This window comes from Salvelinus sp. IW2-2015, unplaced genomic scaffold (genome assembly GCF_002910315.2).
Source record: "Salvelinus sp. IW2-2015 unplaced genomic scaffold, ASM291031v2 Un_scaffold415, whole genome shotgun sequence".
NCBI classification, from domain to species: domain Eukaryota; kingdom Metazoa; phylum Chordata; class Actinopteri; order Salmoniformes; family Salmonidae; genus Salvelinus; species Salvelinus sp. IW2-2015.
Window position 1 is genome coordinate 332758 of NW_019942553.1, and position 15651 is coordinate 348408.

The 15651-nt window shown below is 43.6% G+C and overlaps 2 protein-coding genes across 2 annotated transcripts in view; one reads left to right on the forward strand and one right to left on the reverse strand.

Annotated features, from left to right (window-relative positions):
• LOC112068322 (heterogeneous nuclear ribonucleoprotein L-like) overlaps window positions 1–1437 on the forward strand; it is a 62556-nt gene extending 61119 nt beyond the window's left edge. Inside the window, exons 11-13 of the mRNA XM_070438104.1 lie at window positions 405–462; window positions 568–666; window positions 1382–1437. Of these exons, the coding sequence (XP_070294205.1) occupies window positions 405–462; window positions 568–666; window positions 1382–1437 (213 nt within the window). The remainder of the gene's footprint in view (window positions 1–404; window positions 463–567; window positions 667–1381) is intronic.
• Window positions 1438–12615: 11178 nt separating this feature from the next.
• LOC139023912 (uncharacterized) lies at window positions 12616–13142 on the reverse strand (the record flags this gene model as incomplete). Its single annotated transcript, XM_070438105.1, has 1 exon — window positions 12616–13142. A coding segment is annotated over one exon (527 nt), but the record flags the coding sequence as incomplete, so codon positions are not given.
• Between the last annotated feature and the right edge of the window lie 2509 nt (window positions 13143–15651).

Sequence of the window (15651 nt, forward strand, 5' to 3'; positions counted from 1 at the left end):
GTCTGTATGGGGAAGGGTTTCTGAGGTCTGTATGGGGAAGGGTTTCTGAGGTCTGTATGGGGAAGGGTTTCTGAGGTCTGTATGGGGTAGGGTTTAGCGTTGACTCTCATCCTGTGAGCTGCACTATTACAAGCCCCTCCCCCTACATTTCAGAGGGCCAGCTGGATCTTGGAAGGAGGGTGGATATTTGATGTTTGGTGGATAGGGGGCCTAAGAGATTAAACTCTTTTGCTGAACAATTACTTCCATAGAAGAAGCGGACCACTGATGGATCTACCAGTCATTCACTGTCAATGATCTCTGTAGTTTGACCGTTATTGAAGAGCTCCATCTTGTGGATGTGGTTAGAAAAACATGAGCGTTGTCTCAGCTGTCCTTGTTGACTGTTGTTTGATTTCTTACAGCTATGCTCAGAGCATGATGTGCCAGGTTTCACCAAGTTCAAGATGTTTGATGCAAAGCGTAAGTTTAGCATTTTGTTCACTTTTTTAAAATTTTGTTAGGCTGTTGAAGGAGTTAGCTGTACTGTCATACTTACGTTGTCCTACTGTCCTCTCTTGTCATCAGCCTCCTCCAAAACTATCTCTGGGTTGTTAGAGTTTGACTCCAAGACGCACGCGGTCGAGGTCTTGACCGTCCTAAACCACTACCAGATCAGAATACCAAGTAAGTGACCAGATGGCCTTGCTTTCCTCAACAGTGACCGCACTCTAGCACCAAACACTCCACCGTTAGTAGTCACTCTCAGCAGGATAACTGAGTGTGTCACATAGTCAGAGAAATGCCCAGAGAAATTGGATTCAGACCAAATTTACCTGAAGACTAAATCCTATCTTACATTCAATCTACCCCTTTACTGCACTGACATAGCCTGTCTTATTGCCACACTATTATTCCTGAGTGAAATAGCATGGGGAACATGTTATAAAATCCAAGGGGGAGAACTCTGTCAATGCTGTCTGTTCTAGAAGCAGGTGGTTGATTTTCACAATATTTATCCTGTCTGTTGGTTGGCTCCACAGGTGTTTCAGCCTGGCCCTATGGCGTTGGTTGTCATCAGAGAGGGAGATTAGGTGTGTGTGTGTGTGTGTGTGTGTGTGTGTTGTGTGTGTGTGTGTGTGTGTGTGTGTGTGTGTGTGTGTGTGTCATGAGACAGGGAGCACACTAGGACCGGAGTCTGTGCACCATCTGCTGCACACCTTTTTCTCTTCTCAGACCAGACTTCACGCTGCTGTGTTCAGAATTCTCCCTGCCAATGTCCCCAACAGAGTGAACATGTGTGTGGGCATGCCATGTGAGCATGTGTGTTTGTTTATGTGTAGGAATATGTTTGAGTGTGTGTATAGTAGGTGTGTAACCCAGTGTGTCTGACCTTTTCCAGATGGCTCTAACCCCTACACCCTGAAGCTGTGCTTCTCCACGTCCTCTCACCTCTGAGGAACTCAGGACCAGGGCACCAGCAGGACTGACCAGAGCCCAGCAGGAGATGGAGAGAGAGAAAGGATGGGGCTGGGAGGGACAGAGTACTGAGCTAACAAGACACTGAGACTCACTGTCTCCCGTTGTCTCCCGTTGAAGTGGAGAAGACTACTGAAACACACAAGTGTGAAACACTGGAAAATTGCTGAAGAGGTTTTCTCTTGTACCTCTTATTTTCTAGTATTTTCTGTTCTGTTAGTTTTTAAGTTGTCTCTATATAGAGAGAGCCAATCAGAACTAAGAACAGAGAGACGACACCCTCTCTTCCCAGCGTCCATTGGGGCTGAGCATGGTACTGTAATGTAACAGATGACCCCTGAAAAGACTTGTGGACAGAATGAGATTACCTGCCAATTTTTGCATTGTGTTCGAAGACTGAATAGAGGACGTCCAATATGCATCCATGCTGGTGAAGACTATCCAAAATGGTCGCCATATTTATGGGTTGACAGTGCTGCATTTATGCTCACCTTATGTAGTTGAGCAGCAGAAACTCAGTCGGTACTCCAGTGGAACAATGTGTCAATATGAATTTAAAATCGCTCTGTAACATGTAAATGTGTATAGAATTGAAATGAAAGCTCTGCTATAGAGGGTTGGGACAGGGGAGCGGGTGATAGTATTCATCTTATTTGAGGTCATTGTGTCAGCAGGTGTTTTGCTTTGGAGTGGACCGTTTAATGATGCGTTTTAGACACTGTGTTTGTACGATGTTTACACGTGAAGAGCCCATGGTCTGTGTAGTATGTCAGTGTTTTGGGGCACACTGTTTGAATGTTAGTACTGGGTTCAGTGTAGTATCATGGCTCGCCTGCACTGGTTCAGTGTCAGTAGTTTTGTACATTCAGACTGTTTTAGTGTTTAGTGACACGCCGATATGTCTTATGTTCACAAAATGGCTGTATCCAGAATCATTATACATCACCCCTAGCTCTTTGCCTCATTAATTAGCAAATATTTTGATATTAATTAGTATATTTAAAACATTTATGAACATTTTCAGATTTCCTAATCCCTCAAATACCTAAGGTTATTTGGGAACAGCCCTGTCAAAGAGTGTAACAAATAATATGACTGTACAAATTCTTTGCACAACAAATTTGGAATCCCATTTTACTTGCAAAATAAGGAAATGACATGTTAAAGCCAAATTCCATTGGTCTACTCTGTATGTACTACTGTATAACATGAGCAATTACATACAGTACAAAACTTAAGGTGTTAATCAACCTTTCTGCAAGTAGCAAATTGCTATTGTATCTGCTGCAGGGGAGGCTTATCCAGGCACAGGATCAGGTTTGGTTGGTTCTGGATGCATCCTGAGAATGTGACATTCATTAAGCATTCAACAGTCTACAGATCCTCTTACATTTTATTATTCCAGAATTGTTCCACATTCCGACTTCCATTTCAAAAGCCTGGAGTTACCATAAACAGCAGTCTTGTGCTTAAGTTCATGTTATCATCAAATGTAAGACACTACACGCATGTTCAGGTGGGCAGATCCCATGACTTCCATGTCTGACTGGTCATTAAATGGCGTTGTATCTATGGCTTTGTGGTGGATTTTATGGAGTTTTGTGATCTGTGCCAGTGTTAGTCACTGGAGTGACACCAGAATAGAATCCTCATGCACACTACTGATTGTGCATTATCCTGCCCTATGAGCTTTGAGAACACACTCCAATGAATTCCCTTAAACAAACTTCAGAGGACCCCTCTGCACACAAATGTATCTCTGAGGGCATAACTTGTTCAAATAGAACACTGCAGCCTTTGCTTTCTAGAGTCCCTATTGTCAATAAAGGAAAGTACCTTCCCACAGCTAAAGCTTTACTTTTCATGACTTGACAAGAAGGCTCTTTATATTGTAATGTGGGGAGAGCTGCTTGGGAGGACATGAGAAAGAACAGGAAAGGTGAGGATGAAAACTGAGACACACACAGTAACATTATTAGGGATAGTTATTTTCCCTGTGACATGTACTTGAATAACAAACATGACTTGCTCTTTCAACTCTTAACACTAAGAAAAACACAAACTTATACAAACCCAAGTGGGCACACACTTACAAACACCTCTCTCTCCTATCTCTCTCTTTTTCACACTCCAGCCTGTTCTCTAGCTTTGCTGCACACTCCTACACACACCCTTGGTGCCCAGTAATCCGTTGGGGAACGCTGGTCTCTCGTGACCCTCTCTAAATTTACAGCGGCCTGTTGCTGTTCCCTGTGTGAGTCTCTCATATTTCTCTAGCCGGCTGCGACACTAATAATAGCAGTGCTGCGACACAGTTTACTCCAGTCTGAGCCGAGGAGGGTACCTCTCTCTCTCTCCTTTTCTAGTTCCCTGGCTTTCTTTATTTAGCCACTGACCCGCTCCTCTTTTCTCTTTGGAACTGAGGGCAGGTCACAGGCTCATTAGTATATTAAGGCTGTATGCATGTTTTTATCATTACTGGGTCTTATGGTCAGCATTTAATCAGAGTATTATGAGTGCTATACTGAAGGTGATAAAAAACCAACAGCAAGGATTTAAGAGGAAGATAGTAGCTCATATGAACTTACACAGACTTCACATGAGCAGAGAGGGAGGGGCTGTAATAAGAAAGTCAGAATAAGCACAGACGTGCTCCAGCTCTTTGTGTCCCAGTTTTCTAGGTTAGCCAGGCCGATCTATGTAAACAAGTGCCCTTGAGCCCAGAGATACCCAGAGAGATCCTTGTCTCTTCAAAGATGCGATTCCCACTAACCAATCCATTATGATTCTAGCCTCACATGCCAGGCTTGACAGCTCTCCTGTAAACTGACAGCTACCTCTGATTCTCTGTACATGAAAGCCACATATATGACATTTTATAACTGCAGAAGAACATGTCGCACACAGGGGAAAAGTCCTTCAGGAGAACCAAAATGTCACATTTAATCCTGGAATGGAAGGGGGATCTCCTGGCTCAGTAGTCCTGGCAATTGGATGTGTGTGTTTATGCATGCGTAGGCCTATGTGTGTGTTTATCACGTGTGTGTGTGTGTGTGTTGATCCAGTGCAACCTGCCTGGATATCCGACCGCAGTCTTTTTCTCAGGTCCAGTAAATCTCTTAAGGCTATGTGAGGGGTTATTTGAGGACAGCTGTGAATCCCACCTCGAGCCATCCGGCGGACTGTCACACCTCGCCAGTCCAGCATCGCTGACCAGTGAGCCCTGGCCATGACCTTGTCACATGGGTCTTACAGTGTGTGCATCAATAGAGACTGTGTATGAGGAGTACTCTAAAGTAATGTGTTTATACAGCTTTAAGGACACATTATATTTATTTGACAGGGCTGTGTTCAATACGAAAAAACGGTGTGAAACGTAACGGTGCTTTTCTGAACGAACAGTTGAACGACCAGTGAGGGGTTGGGTTGTGGGTTGGGGAACGCTGTCAGCATGGCCGCTAACCTTGAAATACTTTCACTCATTGCTTCAAGCCACACCCCTCCACATACACCAAACGGAGAAAATGTACCTCAAAGTCTGTTCAAGAAAGTTGAAGAACTTTTTGGGGAAAAGCCCACCCCAGGTGTGTTGTAATCCTCTGCTACCCCACCAGGATATGATTAAAACATAATTACAGCAAGATATTTTGGTCTTTGACCGAAGGTCTCATACATMATTTATAATGTACGCATTAGTTATTTTGGGGGAGCTATAGCTAGCTATTTATTTTATGTCTGTGTAATTGCAAGCACTTCGTTAGGCATCAGTAAAAAGAATACCCCTATGAGGTAAAYGTATTACCCTTTATGAAAATGAGCTCTTGAGAAATCCATTACAATACACAATATTATTATATTAACTTCCTAACACTCAGCCCAACTCTAAACAAACTCCTTTATAAACTCAGCAAAAAAAGCAACGTCCCTGTCTTTCAAAGATAGTTCGTAAAAATCCAAATAACTTCACAGATCTTCAATGTAAAGGGTTTAAAGACTGTTTCCCCATGCTTGTTCAATGAATCATAAACAATGAATGAATATGCACCTGTGGAATGGTCGTTAAGACACTAACAGGTTACAGACGGTAGGCAATTAAGGTCACAGTTATGAAAACTTAGGACACTAAAAAGGCCTTTCTATTGACTCTGAAAAACCACAAAAGAAAGATGCCCAGGGTCCCTGCTCATCTGCATGAACGTGCCTTGGGCATGCTGCAAGGAGGCATGAGGACTGTAGATGTGGCCAGGGCAATAAATTGCCATGTCCGTACTGTGAGACGCCTAAGACAGCACTACAGGGAGACAGGACGGACAGCTGATCATCCTCGCAGTGGCAGACCACGTGTAACAACACCTGCACAGGATTGGTACATCCGAACATCACACCTGCGGTACAGGTACAGGATGGCAACAACAACTGCCCGAGTTACACCAGGAACACACAATCCCTCCATCAGCGCTCAGACTGTCTGCAATAGGCTGAGAGCGGCTGGACTGATGACTTGTAAGCCTGTTGTAAGGCAGACATCACTGGCAACAACGTTGCCTATGGGCACAAACCCACCATTGCTAAACCAGACAGGACTGACAAAAAGTGCTCTTCACTGACGAGTCGCGGTTTTGCCTCACCAGAGGTGATGGTCGGATTCACGTTTATCGTCGAATGAGCGTGTACTCTGGAGCGGGATCRATTTGGAGGTGGAGGGTCCGTCATGGTCTGGGGCAGTGTCATCGGACTGAGTTTGTTTGCCATTGCAGGCAATCTCAACGCTGTGCGTTACAGGGAAGACATCCCCCTCCCTCATGTGGTACCCGTCCTGCAGGCTCATCCTGACATGATCCTCCAGCATAACAATGCCACCAGCCGTACTGCTCATTCTGTGCGTGATTTCCTGCAAGACAGGAATGTCAGTGTTTTGCCATGGCCAGCGAAGAGCCCGGATCTCAATCCCATTGAGCACGTCTGGGACCTGTAGGATCGGAGGGTGAGGGCTAGGGCCATTTGCAGGTGCCTTGGTGGAAGAGTGGGGTAACATCTCACAGCCAGAACTGGCAAATCTGGTGCAGTCCATGAGGAGGAGATGTACTGCAGTACTGCGATACTGACTGTTACTTTTGATTTGGACCCCCCCCCCCTTTGTTGAGGGACACATTATTCCATTTCTGTAAGTCACATGTCTGTGAAACTTGTTCAGTTGTTCATACAGATATTTACACATGTTAAGTTTGCTGGGAAAAAACGCAGTTGACAGTGACAGGACGTTTCTTTTTTTGATGAGTTTATAACTCCCATGAACCCTGGGGAAAGAGCCAAGTTCAAACCCTTCCAATTCAAACACACTAACTGAGAAATTAGGCTACGAAAGCAAGTTTGTGGAAGTCTGACTAGCTGAAATTAGTCAAATAGAGGCTTATCTTGTCCTTGTTCTTTTAATTGTGTCAGTGTTGAAGGATTACAATGCGTATGTCTCATATTTTGAAACTAGTCAGTTTGCTGCCAAAAAACATAGCTATTTATTACATTATGGACCTCCACATCTAGCACTTACTGTATGGTGACTGATCATCACATTTATCATGCTCTTCTATGTCAGCTCTCCTATTCAGAATGAATTTACTGTGGAGGTTTGTCCTTGGCCTTGTTTTATTCGAGCATGAACACAAACAGTAGCCATCGTTGATGCGATGCCGTAACTTTGTCGACTTTCAAACAACTGAAACAAAAGTTGGTGAAGACCTGAGCAATCTAGACTAGTCTGAAGCCTCCATACCTCAAGGGCCCTACTCCRGTTTTATTGTGTTTGTTCTGTTCCACAAGGAGACCATTACTTCAATCAACATCACTATACGTTTACTGCTCTTATCCAAATAGTGATAGTAGGCAGCAGATGATATCATGTCAGGTAAATAACAGAATGTTATTGCACCTCTCAACTGAAGATGTTCATTGCTTTTTAAAGTGCATCAATGATCCCTAAGTACGAACCATAACGGCTAGACAAAGATAAACCAACACAGAATCCATTCAGCTCCATGGGCAATACTGTATATACACATTTTGCAGTAGCTTGTGTGATTTCCTTAGTCMCTCTATGGTGGATCTACAGATGCTGAAGGGGTCTCAAGTTCCCACCTCATCCTCTCTGACCTCCTTTTCTCCTCAAATTGTCTAGAGAGCAGTGTAGTTATGTAAATAGATCTAGCAGTTTCTCTCAAGTGCAATGTGGGTAGTGGCAAGCCTGCTCTCCTCTGAGGAATACAAAAGGGTTTTTCTCTCCCCCTCACCTCTGCTACTGCTGCTAGAATCAATAGGCCAAGTACAAAATATGGGTATAATTAGAGACAACTTCTCTGGGTTTATAACCAGCAGGAACACCATACTGCAGCCTACAGTCCTGTCATTTTATTTCCCTCTTCTGGCTTTAAAAATGCTCTGCTAAGCTTGAGGCATTATTCAACCAAACTGAGACCTCCTTTCTGTGTGGCCTATTTTGAACGACCCGGTCTCTTCTGCAACTTCTCATTTGAGAAACACCTCCACGTCTAATATTTATGAATGCGAGAAAGGCGTTTGGAAACTTGCATAACTAGTTTCTATCTTAGCCACAGAAAGCTAGAAGCTGTGTAGCGTCTACATTATTTCATTTTTTTAGGAGAATCTACTATTGACATAAACATGAATATATTAGAAATTAGGTATCTAAAATTAAAGTTAATGAAATGAAAACAAATAAAGGACTACTGTGGAAGAGGATTTCTGGCAATAGGCTAAAAGAGGCTTGGCTCCTGAGTCATATATTAAGTAATAGAATCATATAATTGATACAGACTGCACTCCCATGCAGTTCTAGACTCCCATGCAGTTCTTGCTGTTGAATTGGTGAAGGTGATAATTTTTTGTGTTTCTTGGTATTTGGTATTTGGTATTTTATTTGGAACCTCATTAGCTGTTGCAAAAGCAGCAGCTACTCTTCCTGGGGTCCGCACAAAACATGAAACATGACATAATACAGAACATTAATAGACAAGAACAGAACTACGTCAACAAATTAAACATATCAATAAATATACAAACTATGTAGGTCAAATAGGGGAGAGGAGTTATTTTTTTRATTTTATTTCACCAGGTAGGCTAGTTGAGAACAAGTTCTCTTTTACAACTGCGACCTGGCCAAGATAAAGCAAAGCAGTGCGACACAAAAACAACACAGAGTTACACATGGAATAAACAAACATACAGTCAATAATACAATAGAAAAGGTCTATATACAATGTGTGCAAATGAAGTAGGACAAGGGAGGTAAGGCAATAAATAGGCCATCGTGGCGAAATAGTTACAATATAGCAATTAAACACTGGAGTGATAGATGTGCAGAAGATGAGTGTGCAAGTAGAAATACTGGGGTGCAAAGGAGCAAAATAAATAAAATAAACAACAGTATGGGGATGAGGTAGTTGGATGGGCTATTTAAAGATAAGCTATGTACAGGTGCAGTGATCTGTGAGCTGCTCTGACAGCTGGTGCTTAAAGTTGGTGAGGGAGATATGAGTCTCCAGCTTTAGTGATTTTTGCAGTTAGTTCCAGTCATTGGCAGCAGAGAACTGGAAGRAAAGGCGGCCAAAGGAGGAATTGGCTTTGGGGGTGACCAGTGAAATATACCTGCTGGAGCGCGTGCTACGGGTGGGTACTGCTATGGTGACCAGGCGGTGCTTTACCTAGCAAAGACTTATAGATGATGTGGAGCCAGTGGGATTGGCGACGAATATGAAGCGAGGGCCAGACAACAAGAGCATACAGGTCGCAGTGGTGGGTAGTATATGGGGCTTTGGTAACAAAACGGATGGCACTGTGATAGACTGCATCCAATTTGCTAAGTACAGTGTTGGAGGCTATTTTGTAAATGACATTGCCGAAGTCAAGCATCGGTAGGATGGTCAGTTTTACGAGGGTATGTTTGGCAGCATGAGTGAAGGAGGCTTTGTTGCGAAATAGGAAGCCGATTCTAGATTTAATTTTGGATTGGAGATGCTTAATGTGAGTCTGGAAGAAGAGTTTACAGTCTAACCAGACACCTAGGTATTTGTAGTTGTCCACATATTCTAAGTCAGAACCGTCCAGAGCAGTGATGCTGGACAGGCGGGCAGGTGTGGGCAGCGATCGGTTGAAGAGCATGCATTTAGTTTTACTTGCATTTAAGAGCAGTTGGAGGCCACGGAAGGAGAGTTGTATGGCATTAAAGCTCGTCTGGAGGTTAGTTAACAGAGTTTCCAAAGAAGGTCCAGAAGTATACAGAATGGTGTCGTCTGCGTAGAGGTGGATCAGAGAATCACCAGCAGCAAGAGCGACATCATTGATGTATACAGAGAAAAGAGTCGGCCCGAGGATTGAACTATGTGGCACCCCCATAGAGACTGCCAGAGGTCCGGTGATCTGTTTGTTAACTTGGCTTTCGAAGACCTTAGAAAGGCAGGGTAGGATAGATATAGGTCTGTAGCAGTCTGGGTCTAGAGTGTCTCCCCCTTAGAAGAGGGGGATGACCGCGGCAGATTTCCAGTCTTTGGGGAATGCCATGAGGTGATGCTTTATCTGTTTTTTGAAACCAGGTTTCCTGTTCATTTGAGCAATATGAGATGGAATGGTGTTCCATGCAATAATGGCTCTATATAATACTGTACGCTTTCTACAGTTTGTTCTGGATTTGGGGACTGTAAAAAGACCCCTGGTGGCATGTCTGGTGGGGTAAGTGTGTGTTACAGAGCTGTGTGTAAGTTGACTATGCAAAGAATTTGGGATTTTCAACACATTAATGTATCTCATATAAAGAAGAAGTAAAAAAAAAAGAGGTCAGTCTCTCCTCAACTCTTAGCCAAGATAGACTGGCATGCATAGTATTTATATCAGCCCTCTGGTTACAATGAAGAGCAAGACGTGCCGCTCTGTTCTGGGCCAGCTGCAGCTTAACTAGGTCTTTCCTTGCAGCACTCGACCACACGCCAGGACAATAATCAAGATAAGACAAAACTAGAGCCTGCAGGACTTGCTTTTTGGAGTGTGATGTCAAAAAAGCAGAACATCTCTTTATTAAGACAGACCTCTGCCCATCTTTACAACCATTGAATCTATATGTTTTGACCATAACAGTTTACAATCAAAGGTAACACCAAATAATTTGTGCCAAATACAATACATTTCAAAAAAGACTGCAACTCTTTGTTAAGGGTTTCAGTGACTTCAATTAGCTGTGGTTGCTGATGCGTATATGGTTAAATCATCAGCATACACGGACACACRGGCTTTGTTTAATGCCTGAGGCAGGTCATTGGAAAAATTAGAAAAGAGTAAGGGCCTAGAGAGCTGTGCTGCGGTACACCACACTTTACATGTTTGACCTTAGAGAAGCTTCCACTAAATAAAATCCTTTGAGTTCTATTAGATAGATAGCTCTGAATCCACGATATGGCGGAGGTTGAAAGCCATAACAGATACAGTACCAGTCAAAAGTTTAGACACCTACTCATTACAGGGTTTTCTTTAATTTTACTATTTTCTACATTGTAGAATAATAGTGAAGACATCAAAACCATGAAATAACACATATGGAATCATGTCGTAACCAAAAAAGTTTGAGGCAATCATTTAGGGGTGGTATACAGAAGATATCCCTATTTGGTAAAAGACCACGTCAATATTATGGCAAGAGCAGCTAAAATAAGCAAAGAGAAATGACAGTCCTTCATTAATTTAAGACATGAAGGTCAGTCAAAACAGAAAATGTCAAGAACTTTGAAAGTTTCTTGAAGTGCAGTCGCAAAAACCATCAAACGCTATGATGAAACTGGCTCTCATGAGGACCGCCACAGGAAAGGAAGACCCAGAGTTACCTCAGCTGCAGAGGATACGTTCATTAAAGTTACCAGCCTCAGAATTTGCAACCCAAATAAATKCTTCACAGAGTTCAAGAAACAGACATCTCAACATCAACTGCTCAGAGGAGAATCAGACCTTCATGGTCGAATTGCTGCAAATAAACCACTAGTAAAGGACACCAATAATAATAAGAGACTTGCTTGGGCCAAGACAAATGAGCAATGGACATTAGACCTCTGGAAATCTGTCCTTTGGTCTGATGAGTCCAAATTAGAGATTTTTGGTTCCAACCACCGTGTCTTTGTGAGACGCAGAATAGGTGAACAGATGATCTCTGCATGTGTGGTTCCCACCGTGATGCATTGGAAGAGGAGGTGCGATGGTGTGGGGGTGCTTTGCTGGTGACACTGTCATTGATATATTTAAAATTCAAGGCACACTTAACCAGCATGGCTACAACAGCATTCTGCAGCGATACGCAATTACATCTGGTTTACGTTTAGTGGGACTATCATTTGTTTTTCAAAAGGACAATGACCCAACACACCTCCAGGCTGTGTAGGGGCTATTTGACCAAGAATGAGTGATGGAGTGGTGTATCAGATGATCTGGCCTCCACAATCACCCGACCTCAACCTAATTCAGATGGTTTGAGATGAGTTGGGCTGCAGAGTGAAGGAAAAGCAGCCAACAAGAGCTCAGCATATGTGGGAATTCCTTCAAAATGGTTGGAAAAGCATTCCAGGTGAAGCTGGTTGAGAGAATGCCAAGAGTGTGCAAAGCTGTCATCAAGGCAAAGGATGGCTACTTTGAAGAATCTAAAATATATTTTGATACATTTAACACTTTTTTGGTTACTACATGATTCCATATGTGTTATTTCATAGTTTTGATGTCTTCACTATTATTCTACAATGTAGACACCAGTCCGGTGCCACCTGTGCCGGATCCACGCATCAGGCCTACAGTGCGTCTCCCCAGTCCGGTACGTCCTGTKCCCGCTCCCCGTACTCACCCCGAAGTGCATGTCACCAGTCCGGTACCACCTCCACACACTAGGCCTCCAGTGCGCCTCCCCAGTCCGTTACGTCCTGTGCCTGCTCCTCGCACTTGCCCTGAAGTGCGTGTAACCAGTCCGGTGCCACCTGTACCGGCTCCACGTACTAGGCCTCCAGTGCGCATTCACAGTCCAGAGCTTCCGGCGACGGTTCACAGTCCAGAGCTTCCGGCGACGGTTCCCAGTCCAGAGCTTCCGGCGACGGTTCCCAGTCCAGAGCTTCCAGCGACGTTTCACAGTCCGGAACCTCCTGCGACGGTCCACGGTTCAGAACCTCCCGCAACGGTCCACAGTCCGGAACCTCCCACGACGGTCCACGGTCCGGAACCTCCAGCGACGGTCAGCGGTCCGGAGCTTCCAGGCACGGCGTCCAGTCCTACTCTATGTCCGGAGCCTTCTTCGGCGCCGGTGCCCAGTCCAGGCACAGGGTCCAGTCCCGCTCCAAGGCCGGAGCCTTCCTCTGCGCCGGTGCCCAGTCCAGGCACGGCGTCCAGTCCCGCTCCAAGGCCGGATCCTTCCTCTGCGTTGGGGCCCAGTCCGGGCATGGCGTCCAGTCCAGCTCCAAGGCCGGAGCCTTCCTCTGCGCCGATGCCCAGTCCAGGCACGGCGGCCAACTCAGCTCCATGGCCAGAGCCTTCCTCGGCGCCAGTGCCCAGTCCGGGTGCGGCGGCCAACTCAGCTCCATGGCCGGAGCCTTCCTCGGCGCTAGTGCCCAGTCCAGGCGCGGCGTACAACCCGGCTCCATGGCCGGATCCGTGGTCTGGGTGAGGGAAAAACTCGCACCGGAGCCGCCACCGACACTAGTCACCCACCCTCCCCATTTGGTTTCAGGTTTTGCGGCCGGAGTTCGCACCTTTGGGGGGGGGGGGGGGGGGGGGTGTACTGTCACGCCCTGACCATAGAGAGCCCTCGGTTCTCTATGGTGTTTAGGTCAGAGCGTGACTGGGGGGGTTATCTAGTTTATAGATTTCTAGGTTGGTGGTTTGTGTGGTTCCCAATTAGAGGCAGCTGGTAATCATTGCCTCTAATTGGGGATCATATTTAGGTAGGCTTTTTCCCCACCTGCATTTGTGGGATATTGTTTTGTGTTTGTGCATGTGCACCACGTAGTCACGTTTAGCTGTTCGTTTATTGATATATTTTCTTTTGTTTAAGTTTCTCTTTGAATTAAATATGTGGAACTCAACATCCGCTGCGCCTTGGTCCCGTTCTTACGACAGCCGTGACAGGCCCTGAAGCCAGGATATTCATATAATTGGTACCATTGGAAAGAAAACACTTTGAAGTTTGTGGAAATGTTAAAATAATGTAGGAGAATATAACACAATAGATATGGTAGGAGAAAATCCAAAGAATAACCAACCTGATTTATTTTTGAGAGACCATCCTCTTAGAATGGCAAGTATAAAGTCATACTGAGAATTAGCTCCCTGGATGCAATTCCTATGGCTTCGGGGTGTCAGCAGTCTATGTTCAAGGTTTCAGGCTTGTAACTTCGAAAACGAATAAGAAATATCAGTTTTAGTACAGGGACACAATCTKGGAAATTCGTGTTTGCGTGCGCCATGAAGACAGGACGCACCTGCTAAAATCAGTTTCCTATTGAACATACTTTTTTCTGTAAGACATATTATAGTTTGATTACATTTYAGGGTATCTGAGGAGTAAATAGAAACGTATTTTGACTTGTTGAATCAAAGTTTAGGGGTAGATTTTCGGATTCCTTTCTCTGCATGTTGAACGAGTGGATTACTCAAATCGATGACGCCAACAAAACAGACTTTTTGGGATAAAAAAACGATTTTATCTAACAAAACGACACTACATGTTATAGCTGGGACCCTTTGGATGACAAATCAGAGGAACATTTTCAAAAAGTAAGTGAATATTTAATCACCATTTGTGAATTTATGAAACCTGTGCAGATGGAAAAATATTTTGATGTGGGGCGCCGTCCTCAAACAATCGCATGGCATGTTTTTGCAGTAATAGCTACTGTAAATCGGACAGTGCAGTTAGATTAACAATAATTTAAGCTTTCAACCGATATAAGACACTTTTATATGTACCTAAATGTTTAATATCCACAATTTTTATGATTATTTATTTGAATTGCGCACCCTCCAGTTTCACCAGAAGTTGTCCTGCTAGCGGGACGCCTAGGCTTAAGTTAAAGATATGACAGATAGGAGAGACTAGAGTCAGCTACTATCCTCAGTAGCTTTCAATCTAAGTTGTCAATGCCAGGAGGTTTGTCATTATTGATCGATAACAGTCATTTTTCCACCTCTCCCATACTAACTTCAAAAAATTCTAACTTGTAATGCTTTTCTTTCATTCTTTGTTTTTTTATGGATTAATATGATGGTTCACTGTTCATTGTTGGCATTTCCTGCCTAAGTTTGCCCACTTTGCCAATGAAGTCATTATAAAAAGTAATTGGCAACATCAAATGATTTTGTGATGAATAAGCCATCTGATTCGATGAAAGATGGAGTTGAATTTGTCTTTCTGGCCATAATTTAATTTAAAATACTCAAGTTTTTTTCCATCATTCTTTATATCATCGATCTTGGCTTTATAATACAGTTTCTTCTTCCTTTTGTTAAGTTTAGTGTTGTGTCTGTGGTATCCTTAATGTGATGACATGCTATTTTATCAAATCGATTACCTAACGTTTAATTGATTACGTGATTGAATTAAATCATGCAACAATTAACTCATTAATAACCTGGGGCACCATGGAGAAGTTTATTTAAGGAGTTCCATCTTCCGAATTAACTCTTAGAGATCTAAAGATCTCACATTTCAGTCATCAATCAGTCATTAATTATTCTTTACCTTCTATCAGTCTCATCTGAATGTCGTAAAATTCTTGGTCATCTGCACGAACCCTAGTTTCCATAATGAATCAGCAATATACAAATTGGCTTAATTATTTATTTACTAACTAACTAACTAATCACAGAAATACATTGGTTACTAACACAATGCATTGATAAGTCCCTAGTGGGCTAAGCCGATATGACGACTTGGTAGACAAAAGGAAAGGGGGTGGGGACTGAGAAAGAGCGGGAMAAACTAAATGGATTCACTACACACAGTCTATAGTTATATTCATTGAAATGCTAATCCTTTGTACATGAACGGCCGCTCATTTGAGAATAATTGCAATTTATATAATTACGCCCAATTGTCGTTGTTGTCTTCTCTGTTGGAATCCTCGATCGTCCTGTAGAGTTCATCAGAGTCTCTGGTTAACTTTACCA